The sequence below is a fragment of the Mastigoproctus giganteus genome, chromosome 14, assembly GCF_048544385.1.
Source record: "Mastigoproctus giganteus isolate SK-2022 chromosome 14, ASM4854438v1, whole genome shotgun sequence".
NCBI lineage: Eukaryota > Metazoa > Arthropoda > Arachnida > Uropygi > Thelyphonidae > Mastigoproctus > Mastigoproctus giganteus.
In genome coordinates, this window is record NC_143588.1 from 88,430,177 (window position 1) to 88,443,435 (window position 13,259).

The 13,259-nt window shown below is 38.7% G+C and overlaps 1 protein-coding gene across 1 annotated transcript in view; it reads right to left on the bottom strand.

Moving 5' to 3' along the window:
* The window catches only part of LOC150075328 (uncharacterized), a 192,659-nt gene that overhangs the window by 82,395 nt on the left and 97,005 nt on the right, over positions 1 to 13,259 (bottom strand). The window contains exon 6 of the mRNA XM_090388765.1: positions 12,442 to 12,499. Coding sequence (XP_090244891.1) covers positions 12,442 to 12,499 — 58 coding nt within the window. The remainder of the gene's footprint in view (positions 1 to 12,441; positions 12,500 to 13,259) is intronic.

A 13,259-nucleotide genomic window follows, 5' to 3' on the forward strand; every position in this document is an offset into this window, starting at 1 on the left:
TCCGCTCCTATGCTTATCTTTAGTGACATTCCGATTTCTAGGCAAAATGATATCTCTTTTGGGGATTACCCTGACTTCTGATCTCTCCTGGCACAAGTACATTAGAAATATTGCTTCCTCTGCATCTAAAAAACATGGTTTTCTCTTTTGCTCTCGGCGTTACTTTTCTTCCAAACGGCTGCTCACTCTGTATAAATCGCAAATCCGCCCTGCATTTCCTGTAATTTTCAGGAAGTCTAGGTATTTCCTGAAAATTACAGTCTACAGAAGTTCAAGTCCAATGTCAACAAATATCTTCTTTTGTCTTCTCAACCTCCAACCCAAGCACGGTACAAAGTACTACAGGTTCTAATACCTCTCGTGTTTGGGGTTTACATAAAAAAAAAAAACTCTAGCAGTGAGCTAAAGGATTTTGTAATAACTGAGAGCAAAGTGGAGAAGAAATTATTGAAGCTTAACATAAGAAAGGCACTTGAGGTGGATGGGATCTATCATTATATTAAAGAAGGCAGCAAAGGAAGTAGGCCAACCCATAGCCCCAATTATGAGAGATTCCTTGGACTCTGGGTAGGTCCCCATGGACTGGAGATGTGAAATTGTGTCCCCAATTAACAAAGTAGATCGAAGGGTGAACACAAATAATTACAGACCTGTTAGTTTAACTTCTGTTCCAGGGAAAGTAATGGAGTCTGGTTAAAGAAGCACTACAGAATCATCTAGACAAAACTGCAGTTATAGTTCAGACACAGGATGGGTTTAAGGGGAAGTCTTGTCTGACCATTTGATTGGATACATTGATGTGGTCAGAAAGAAACTGGATGCAAAAAATAATTTTGATATCATATGCTTAGAGTTTAGAAAAACTTTTGATACTGGTACACATGGAAGACTACTGTACAAATTGGAGCAGTATAGCATTAAGGGCAAGTTGCTGCTATGGATAAAGGGATGGTTGAGTGGGAGAAGACAGAGAATGATAATCAATGGACACTGTTCTTCATGGACTATTGTTATTAGTGGAGTACCCCAGGGTCGATGTTGAGCCCATTGTTGTTTTCTGTATATATCAATGATATCGATGAAGGTATATCAGGGTTAATGTCAAAGTTTGCACACGATACAAAGGTTGGCAGGGTTGTTGATGACAGTGCGCTACTGCAAAAGGATCTAGAAAAGTTGAGCAGATGGGCTGAGAGGTGGCAACTGAAATTTAACACTGACAAATGTAAAATACTGCATATGGGTAGTATTAAATGAAAAAGACCTGGTGATAATTGTGCAGTCACATATGAAATTTTCTAAGTGGTGTAGATAGGCTGCCAAAGCAGGTCATGGGGCGTTGCTATACAGAAATTTTGCTAGCAGGGATAAGGAGGTGACCATTGCCTTGTATAAGGCAATGGTCAGGCCACACCTTGAGTATTGCACAGAGGTCTTGAGCTCTCATTGTAGGAAGGATGTAGAGTTGCTTGAACAAATACAGAGAAGGGTAACAAGATTGGTGAATGGAACAAAGGGAAGCCTTTCTTGCTGTTACCAAGAAAGGCTTAAGTTCTATAAATTGCAGCATCTGGAGACTAGGCACCTTCATGGTGATCTGATTGAGGTGTATAAGGCCTCGAATGGCTTGAGCAAGCTCAATGCTGATGGGATTTTTCCTCTTGCTCAGATTACTCACCTGAAGGGACAAATTCAAATTGAGAAAAAACAGTTGTAGAATAGATGAGTGGAAATATGCCTTTAGCCAGCAGGTGGTTAATTGTTGGACAAACCTCCATCTGTCAATGTGGAGGTCGACAGCTTAAATAAGTTCAAGGCAGAACTAGAGAAACATTTGGAGTGAATTGATGGATGAAATGGGAAGGTATTTTTTTTTTTGGCTGATGCAAGAAAGAAAGCAAGCTATATAAGCTGGCTTTCTTGCATCATATGCCTCTGCTAATGCTAATCTTGATGAGAAAAGGCATATATGTACTGTAGCAGTACTTGCCTTTATTCCTGTATCCTCTTCCCATGCTATTTTGAGATCTGTCGACGGGGATTTTCTGTTTTGAACACAGACAGACAGATAGACAGAAATCTGTCCTGCACTGCGGAAGATATTCTTGGATGTCCACTTCCTTTCTCTCTGTTTAGACTTCCAGTTTCTGATAATTTTTGTAATAAACGTACCACTGTTGACTGATTGAAGTGAATTATTTTTGCTTTTTTCATGCACAGAATTTCCTTCTGCATACAACGCGGCAGCAACACATGTCCTACATAGTGTTAATAGTAAAAACACTCACTGCAATAGCACAGATTACTGGGCTCGTGGCATATGCACTGTATTTATACTGCTGGTACTGTGATACAACCATGTATTGCACATGACATCTAAGACAGCTTGCTAGAGATGGATGATATAATAGGTATTGCAATAACAAAAGCTTCAAGAGAAATTAATTGAATTTTGCAAGTGATGCAATTTTTATGAGCACCACTGTATGGTGTTGTTCATACTGTGTCCATGTGTAAATTAATTTCAAATAATTTTTGTTTAAAAAATTCTAAAAAAAAATTATACTTCTTTCATTCATCTTTATATATTTAGATGGTTATATTATTTAAAAAGCATGGATGTTTGTCAAATATAGATTTTATCATCGCCGGGATCCATGAGATAGAGCCAGTGCTCAATTCTTGTGGCAATAAGGTATAGTTTTCCCCTCATTCCCGAATTAACCTTAATCCATTTTCCAATGCTTCACTCAACCCTCATTGCATATTTTCCATTATTTCTTTTAAATTTAGATTTGTAAGTCATATGCTTTTTCATGATCACCAAATACTACATACAGATTTTTGTTACATTCCTATGAATTTTCTATATTCGTAATTGCCAACCTTAGACTTTCGGAAAGAAGGAGATTGAATATTTTTATCAGGAACAAAGCAGGACAATTTTTTAAACCCAGACTTGCAGTTTGAAATTAAATTTCGATGACAGCATATAGATTTTATTTATTAAGATACAATCATAAAGATTGTTTACCAGCGTAGTGTGCTTTCAAACATTAGCACACGAAAGAATTTTCTGTCTGGATATCTGGCTTGGATTGTCTGTTAGACCTCATTAACTGATTATAATTGCTTTGTGGGCGGGATACTGCTGTAGTCTTTGCCCTCTTTAGAAATGTTACTTCATTTTTTTTTCTGAATTTTTTCAGAAAATTCAGAAAAAAAAAAAATTGTTTCTTTGCATATGTAGTTGCTTTAATACTGAAGCATGAGAATTTTAATGCAATCTTATGAAGTATACATTCAGGCAGTAAAATTTACTAACAGAATATAAGATTTCGGGTCAAAAGAAACCCAACTGAATATCTTCACCTTGCCATTTCCCACCAGTATTGAATTGGCAACCTAATATAATTAGACCGCACTGAGTGAACTATAAGGCCATTCCAATTTAAAGAGGAAAATGACATTTTATTATTAGAATTCTACAAGCTTCTGTAAACAGGTTCTCTTTATACAGAAGCTTTTCTAGGATAACAGCAAACAATTCCCCTTCTCTAACACAATCTGAGTCACTACACGAAATATTTTTCAAAACAGATATTCTCATGAAGAAATTTTAATCTCAAATTTCACCTAGTTCATTGAATGCATTTCTGCTCTGGGTGAAATAAATAGTTATTGCTTCGATAATAATGTTTAGTTTGTGATTTGCATTTTTTTTTAATATACAACAGCAGAAAAAAAATTTAGGAATTCATGAGCATCATGTTAAAAATTCCTTCAAGCCCAATATTATTTATTGTTGGTTGCCTATGCCATATGCAAGTATAACTTTAATTGAGAAAAAACAGCCACTATTATTTAAAAGTGGTTACTTTTATCTTAAAAACTAAAAAGGAAACAATTGTTTGTCTGCTCTGAACTATATAATACCTTGATAAAAATTGCACTGTACTTCAAATTAGGAATTTATTCTTAAATTAAACTATCCAGCAACATATGAAGCGTTTAGGGCGTAAGCCTCAAGCTTTGGAAAAGTCTAGACTATGTATAAGTATAGTGCGAAAGCATCAATAATACATAGCCAAATCTGACATAAGCCAAATCTTGCTAATATGCCATAGGAATATTAGCAAAGTGGCATCGTTTTAAGTTATATCTCATATTGTGAATACCTTCACAACGAGTTGCCTTGATATTGCACTACTTCAAATAAGTAACGCTTCACCTGAGGAGAAGACTAATATTACTTATTCTCAGATGGATACCACCACCCAGACGCACCATTTCAGGGCTATTTTGTATATGTGTGGGATAATAACTCAACTATCCACTTGTCCCTATTAGACTTAGAAAAGCAAAAAGGTAGAGGGAAAGTAATAGTAGGAGTGGAAGAGGAAAAGAAACGGTGTAGAAGAATGAAAGGGACAGTAACTCCTTCAACTCGCACCACTCAAAAACTCAACTCCTCAAATAGGCAACGCTTCCCCAGTGGAGAAGGCTGTTGTTACCTATTCTTGGAAACTCCGGACATCATCAGGCTCCTCCTGGTGCCGTTTCAGGGCTATTTGGCCCTTCTTCGGTGGGTGGGTGGGTGGGTGGGTGGGTGGGTGGGTGGGTGGGTACCCGAGTGATGCAATGATGGCAAAACAGTTATGAAGTATAACTCCACAATATGAGAGATGCCTGATGGTGTATGATGTATTTAGACTATAAAGCGTTTAGGGCAAAAGCCTCAAGCTATGGAAAAGTCTAGACTATGTATAGTGCAAAAGCGTCAATAATACATAGCCAAATCTCCACAATATGAGAGATGCCTGATGGCATCTCTCATATTGTGGAGTTATACTTCATAACTGTTTTGCCATCATTGCATCACTCGGGTACCTACCCACCCACCGAAGAAGGGCCAAATAGCCCTGAAACAGTGCCGTCTGGGTGGTGGTATCCAGCTGAGAATAAGTAACATTAGTCTTCTCCTCAAGTGAAGCATTACTTATTTGAAGTAGTGCAATATCATGGCAACTCGTTGTGAAAGTATTCACAATATGAGATATAACTTAAAACGATGCCGCTTTGCTAATATTCTGTTCATTCAGATTTGACTATGTATTATTGATGCTTTCGCACTATACTTATACATAGTCTAGACTTTTCCATAGCTTGAGGCTTACGCCCTAAACGCTTTATAGTCTAAATAGTCATCATACACCATCAGGTATCTCTCATATTGTGGAGTTATACTTCTAACTGTTTTGCCATCATTGCATCACTCAAGTACCTACCTACCCACCCACCGAAGAAGGGCCAAATATCTTGAAACTGTGTTGGGATCTCGTAGCCGTCTGAGGAAAAGTTTGATAGGTAGAGTAAGTTATAATTTTAAGTTCTTTGCTTTAAGTTTTGCTGACTCAGGTATAGTTGCCTGAGTGGGATTAAGTGCTTTAGGGCAACATTTTTGTCTGTTTTTTTCTTTTATTTTTTTCAAAAATGAGTACGTTCATTCGTGAGAGAACTCTGGAGTTTAGTTTAGATGCTAAGTATGAACCAAGACAAGTTATTGAAGGATTGGGCAAATGTGTGAATCTATCAAGATTGCAGGGGTTTACTCTTCTGCTGATGAGAAAATATCAAATAGTGTGTAAAGATTGCTTAACCAGAAATATTTTGTTAAGAGGCTTTCCCTTTGAAAACCAGATGATACCCCATCTGGTAGGAAGTATTAGAAAGTACATTACTATAGAGCGTTACCCGATTGAAATGCTGAAAACACATTTGAAAAACTCACTGGAAGAATACGGCAAAGTAACGAAAATTGATATGCATGAGTGGGAGGGTTTTCCGGAGCTTTATACAGGTAAAGTTACGGTTCAGATGGAGATGAGAAAGCCAGTCCCCAACATTATTTATGTCATGAGACACTGTCTACTTTTGAATTATAGAGGGGTAGGAAAAAGTGCTTAAAATGTGGTAGCCTGGACCATTTAGGAATACACTGCACGAAAGGGCAGTGTTTCAATTGCAAAGAGAGTGGACATATTAGCAACGAATGTCCGAGAGCATGCGGCAAATGCGGAGAAACTAGCCATAAAATGGGCAGCTGTTCTATTCGCTCTTATGCGGATGCCGCAAGAGGAGGGGAGGAAAGGGAAAATGAGGAGACCGATAGAGCCAAATAGTATGACTACTCTAAAACCACAGGGGATTTACAAAAAGGTAATTCCAGAAGGAAAAGGGAATTCAATAACTGAAACAGGGGAGGCAAAAGGGCTTCCAAATTCTGTACAGGAAACTGCCAATCTAATGGAAACAGAAGAGATAGCGAGAGGTAAAAAAAGGGGGGGGAAACAAAGACGAAGAAAGCCTAGGGGGAGAAGGAAAAAGAAAGAGGCAAATTGTGGAAGAGGGAAAGGACATCATATAAGATCTGAATGAGTTAAGTTCGGATGATTCTGAAATAGAAGGGGCATTAGGTGAGGGTAGTGATAAATTACTGGGGGGTTAAGCATTTAAAGAAACATGTACCAGTAGGACTGAAAACATTAATTGTTAAGTTAGTAGAATGGGAGAAGTGGCTAGGGAAGCCCAGAACAGTGTTAAAGCACACCCAGGAAGGAAAAGTAGGCAACATTCAATTTAGGTGGAGGGACATATTTTTTGGAAATTTGGTGGGACAGACATTACTGGGAATAGTCCAGCAGTTAAGTAATTCCCGAATTTCATGGCTATTGGGACATAAACAAGAGTTAGGCAAGACCTTGTATGCTTTAGGCATATCTCTAACACAATAGTTAAAATTTCTAAGGTAAAGCGAATTGCATTAACATGATAATTATTGGCACTTGAAATATGGGGCTTTGTTCAAGGGCAGGCTCAGCATCGTGTATGGAGGAGCATGTTATTACTAGGTGTAAAAATTTTATTCATTCAAGAAAGTCACTTTTTTTTTAATAGTGTCCAAGTACGCAATTTCCAGAACAGATTCAAATGTTTAAGTTTCTGGGGTTTTGGTTCAAGGAATGCCACGGGGGTAGGCATTATAGTCTTACCGCCAATTATAGGAAAATTCTGCAATCTCCAAAGAGATATAGAAGGTAGAATAATCTGCATTGACTGGAGATTAGGTTTGCACACAATAAGACTGATTAATGTATGCACCAAACACCGCTCCTGAGCGGATGCAAATATTTAGTAGCTTACATCTTTTTATGTTGGGGGGCCCGACTGAGTATTCTAGGAGGAGACTGGAATTGAGTTTTAGACCCAGTTAAAGACAAGACAGGTACGGGAGATCCTACAGGCGGCACAGGGTTTTTCTTTGAAGTTCAACAGTTTGTGCTTAAAGCATGACCTGATAGATGTATGGAGAATGAAATACCCTATAAGTCATGGAGCAACCTGGTCTAGGGGAAACAGTAGGCACCCGCATTGACCGGTTTTATGTTCCAAGTAAGGTGGCAGAGAATGTGACTCAGGTAAGACATATTAATATTTCTGGACCCCGTTCTATAACAGATCATAAATTAGTCGTGATGGATTTTCCATTAGGTTTAACAGTAGAACAGGGAAAGGGCACCTGAAGGTTAAAACAGGTGCTCTTGCAAGGTGACCTGCATGACATTAAAAGATTAACGCATCATTTGAGAAATTCTAATTACTGGACAGAAGGAAGATGAGCGAACTACAAGAATGCAATCAAAATAGCTTTTCAAAAATTAACGAGGCGAGAGAGTATGGAAAGCAAGAGGGAATTAAGGAATCTCTATGAAGTTCGGAGACTCCTAAAGTGTTGTCATGATGGAGTGGGAGAAAGAGAAGTACAAAAAGAAATTCTGTCACTATTAGAGAGGCAGGCAGAAAACGAAGCTGTCCAGATGTGTGTATATGTTATAGAAAAGCAGACAAGTCATCAGCTTTCTTCTTCAAGCAGTTCAACAGATCACAGAGACAGCAGTCTTATCCATCACATACAGGAGAAGGCCCATGTCAACATCAGACTACTGGTGACATTAAGTGTTTCGCACATGTTTACAAACGAATGTATATAGCATTTAGAGGACCAGCTTTATCAGCGAGCTGAGAAATACCATGGTTTCTTGCAGCTCATAGACAAGAACAGGATCAACCTATCTCATTGTATGAACTATCTTCAGCCTTGAGAGAAATTAAAGGAGGTAAAGTGCCAGGTCCAGATGGCCTAACAGTAGAGTTTTATAAAAAGTACTGGAAGGAAATTGGACCAGTCTTGGCTGTCATTTTCTCCGAGTTTTTCTCGGAAGGGGTAGTCCCGGAAGGATTTATAGAAGCCCAAACCGTATTCCTTAAAAAACAAGGTAAAACGGGGAAAGAAGATAGATTATAAGTTGATAATATAGATTATAAGTTGTATGCCAAAGTGCTAAACACCCGACTTAAAAGGCATTTAGAGCACATTATAGGTCCTAATCAAACGTATGCAATTCCAGCAAGATCCATGATGGTAAATCTGTCATTTCTGAAAGATTTGCAAGGATATTGTAAGCAGAAACAATACAGCATAGTGGTGGCTATTCTTGATTTACAAAGGCTTTTGGCAAGCTTTCCCATGAATACCTAAGAAGTTTGCTACATACAGTCCGAATGGGTTCTCTATTAAGAACATCTATTATAAGTCTGTACAAAGGGGCACAAACTACTCTTTTGATTAATGGCTACAGTGCAGAGAAAATAAAACTGGAACGGGGGGTTAGACAGCGGTGCCCACTGAGCCCTACACTATTCTCATTGGCATTAGAACCCATATTAAGGCAATTAGTTATTTCTAAAAACATCAACAGGGTTCATCTTCCTGGCCCACATTCTGATTGTAAATATGTAGCACATGCGGATGACATGATCTTAACTTTAGCGGACAGCAGTTCTCTACAAAGAGCGCTGGATACTTTCAGCCATTTCAGCTTATCTAGTGGTCTATGTCTAAATAAAAGCAAGACCAAATGTCAACAGTGGGGAATTGAGGTTCCAGTACAATTGCCAGTAGGCCTCACGGTCTCGGCAGCCCCTGTAACTATCCTGGGGGGTACCCTTTGCGAAATGTCCGGCAGTATCGTTCTGGCAATTGCTGGGTTCTTGGGAGGATGCTTTGTCAGAGGGGAATCTGGGGATGTTATCTTTCTCCGGAAGGGTTTGTATTATGTGGAAGATTCTGGTACCGATTTTGATGAACATTGTATCAATAACATCATTCAATTATTGCACGCAGAGAAAGGTAACTCGAAGATTATTTAAATTTTTCTGGAATAGTAGACAGCAAGAAGTGACGCAGCAGAGGCTATACTGCAGGAAGTGTGGGGGGGCTATGCAGTACCACAGTTGAAGTGGTTAAAATGGGCTTATATGTTAAAGCACATCCGAACGGCTCTATGGGGAACCCATGCAGTGGCTGCCTTAGTAAAGTATAATATGGGGAGGTTTACTGAATTGTTAGGAATGGAACATACTGGTCCAACAGTAGAAATAATAACACCCTTTTATAAATTGGTAATCAAACATTTACAAGAATTATCTGCAGGGAGCCTGTACATGGGAAACAAGCTTAAAGTTTCAGAGATATATTGGAAGTTATTCGATATGAATGTACAGCCAGTGCCGATGCTGCAAAGCTGGCTTAGACTGGATACGACTCAGATGTTGAGTAACCTACATCATCATATAGGTTATGAGTCACGAAAAGACCTGGCATGGAGAAGAATACACGGGCACTTGTCAAATTTCGAGGGCATGTGAATGTTGAATGTTTATACTGCAAGGCGCATGAAACATGTATTCTTCTCCTGTGCGGTTATTCAGCGTATCTGGCTCAGTGTGCACAAAACAATGGGAATACGGGGCTTGACCAGGAAACAAGTATTATTTTTACAGTTTCTGGCCCCGATTTCCAGAGCGATGCGCATCCTGATATACCTCTTAAACGAAGGCAAATATCAGGCTTGGAAAATTAGGAAAAGAAAAGAAGAAGGCTCTGCAGTGGAGGTGTCAAAGTGCGCCCTTCAAATGATGCATGCTGAAATCAGAAGATTTTTGGTACTAGAGTTACTACAACTTGGAAAGCAAAGATTTGTTCATTCAGATTTGGCTATGTATTATTGATGCTTTCGCACTATACTTATACATAGACTATCCAGCACATTATTGAATAGAATAAGGCTCTGCATTTCAAAACTGCCTGCCATATTTTATTCAAATGCACATACTGTAGAAAAACTTGTCCCTAGCCACTTCTCCCATTCTACTAACTTAACAATTAATGTTTTCAGTCCTACTGGTACATGTTTCTTTAAATGCTCAACCCCAAGTAATTTATCACTACCCTCACCTAATGCCCCTTCTATTTCAGAGTCATCCGAACTTAACTCATTCAGATCTTGTATGATGTCCTTTCCCTCTTCCACAATTTGCCTCTTTCTTTTTCCTTCTCCCCCTAGGCTTTCTTTGTCTTTGTTTTCCCCCCCTTTTCTGACCTCTCGCTATCTCTTCTGTTTCCATTAGATTGGCAGTTTCCTGCATAGAATTTGGAAGCCCTTTTGCCTCCCCTGTTTCAATCATATGGTGTTTCCCCACACCTTTATGTCGGCTAATAGATGATAACATATATGTGCAGCTTAGATGGTAATGATCAGTCTAGGTTAGGGGGAGTGGACGTAACAACTTGATTAGCTTAGTTATTAGAGGGAAAGGGACCAAGTCAGCTGCAGGCATTTGGTCTCTCTCTCTCGCATGTACGGCAGCTGAGCTTTGAAAGCTGCATGTAATAAAAGGAGCGTGAAAGAAGGGGACGACCCCAGAACCCACGTAGGGCAAGCCAACTCCAGGCGGCTGCCAACCTAGTGGTCACATGGACTGGGCCTTCCTCGGAGCGTGTCAGTGGGAGAGTGAGCAGCCCAATTGGGTTGAGAGGCATACAGATATGAGTGGATAAGGGTGACTGTCCCTTTCTGTTTATTACAGGGGAGAGGGAGTATGGAGTTTTTTTTTTTTTTTTCAGAACCATATAGACCACTATGTGGTTCCAAAGCAGGACCCATATAGAGTCCTTGATGGGTTTAATTTTACAGAAATATCTGAGAACTGGAAAGCACGTCTGGTTTAACCAGGATGCCTACCTGCCCATTGATGAATGCCAAATGGCCAGAAACGGCACCGGTGGGAAGAATTTAATTATCTTTGTGGGACCCCGATGGTAATAACAGTCCTCGGTAGTTGGGAAGCATTGCCCAGTTGGGGTATGGAGCTTTGAGTTTGTGTGAGAATTAAGATTAACTATCCCTTTCATTCTTCTGCAGCATCTTTTCCTCTTCCTCTCTTACTGTCACTTTTCTACTCTTTTTTTCTTTGCTCAGTCTAATAGGGATATTGAGGATAGCTGAGTAGCTGAGATCTTTATCCAATACTATTTTCAAAACGGTGCCATCTGGGTGGTGGTATCCATCTGAGAATAAGTAACATTAGTCTTCTCCTCAGGTGAAGCGTTACTTATCCGAAGGCGCCTCCGTAGCCAGATGGACAGGAGCAGCAGTGCGTAGCACACGCTTCTTGATTAGACCGGGGTTCAAGCCCGTGACCACCAAATACAGAGGATGCGGAAAGGTCAGGAAATGACCACCGCATATCCCTGGAGCAATATGGCCTTAGTTGCTAATGCTCTTAAAAAAAACCAAATAACAATAACAACTTATTCGAAGTAGTGCAATATCATGGCAACTCGTTGTGAAGGTATTCATCAATATCAGATATAACTTAAAATGATGCCGCTTTGCTAATATTCTGTTCATTCAGATTTGACTATGTATTATTGATGCTTTCACACTATACTTATACATAGTCTAGACCTTTCCATAGCTTGACGCTTACGCCCTAAACGCTTTATAGTCTAAATACATCATACACCATCAGGCATCTCTCATATTGTGGAGTTATACTTCATAACTGTTTTGCCATCATTGCATCACTCGGGTACCTACCCACCCACCGAATAAGGGCCAAATAGCTCTGAAACGATGCCGCTTTGCTAATATTCTGTTCATTCAGATTTGGCTATGTATTATTGATGCTTTCGCACTATACTTATACATAGACTATCCAGCACATTATTGAAGAGAATAAGGCTCTGCATTTCAAAACTGCCTGCCATATTTTATTCAAATGCACATACTGTAGAAAAAGTGGTGCTTTTCAACAAGTTAACTTTTCCCACATCATGCACTAAATGCAAACATATGATCATTGTTTTGTGCATATAAATGAAACAATTATTTCACGATTACATTCAAAGTGGGGAAATAAACTTGTTTTTTTAAGTATTTTGAGCAGTACATATTTATATTTACAACACATTTTTTCTGTAAGGTTTTGTGCATTCATAAATATTTAGCTGCTTAAAAACTTTAATATGTGTATTACCTCTGGTTCTGCTTTTGGTTGTCGCAGTGACTGAAGCTTCTGTTGTTCACTCTTAGGCCTAAAATTAATATATATATAATTAAAATTATCAGTTATTTCATAATGTATAAGCTTAAAGAAATATTTATAAAGTTAATAAATGATAATAACAACTAAAGTTTTTGCAATATTTAATATAATAAAACCAATTTTTTTTTTTTTTTTTTTTAATCAACTTCATCTGCTTTCTTTGTTAATGCATGCATTCATGCATACATGACAACTTTTTGGAAATCTAAACTCAAGACTAAGGGATCTGGAACTGTGTTCTGTCATCTGAATGGAGTTCCCAGACTTTTCAAATTAATAACCAATTAATGCATGTTGTACACTGCAGTGACAAATTATGCAAGCCTCCATAAAATGCAGTAATTTTATTTTAAAGTTCTGTGCTTGTTTTTTTATCCCCCAACCCCCGATTCTTTTCGATTCCATAGCACTGACTAGTTAAAACCTTTGTTGTTGTTGGTATATGGCTTAACGGCACAAGGGCTACTGAGGCCAAATTGTGTCTATTCATTGTTTATTTACAGGAAACATATAGTTATAGATGTTATATATGCTCCTGTATAGGTCAATATATTTTAGGTATAACAAAAGTTCTTTATGTTTGCTTCATTTCCTATGAAGTGAGATAAATCATGAGAGAAGTTCAATGTGGAGAGAGAGAGATTGAAAAGTGTTAGAGCAGATAGTTTGAATGTAAGGGACAATGAACTAGAAAATGATGGTCCATAAGTTGCATCAGACAGGATGAACACTGAGGTGGATTTTCTCCC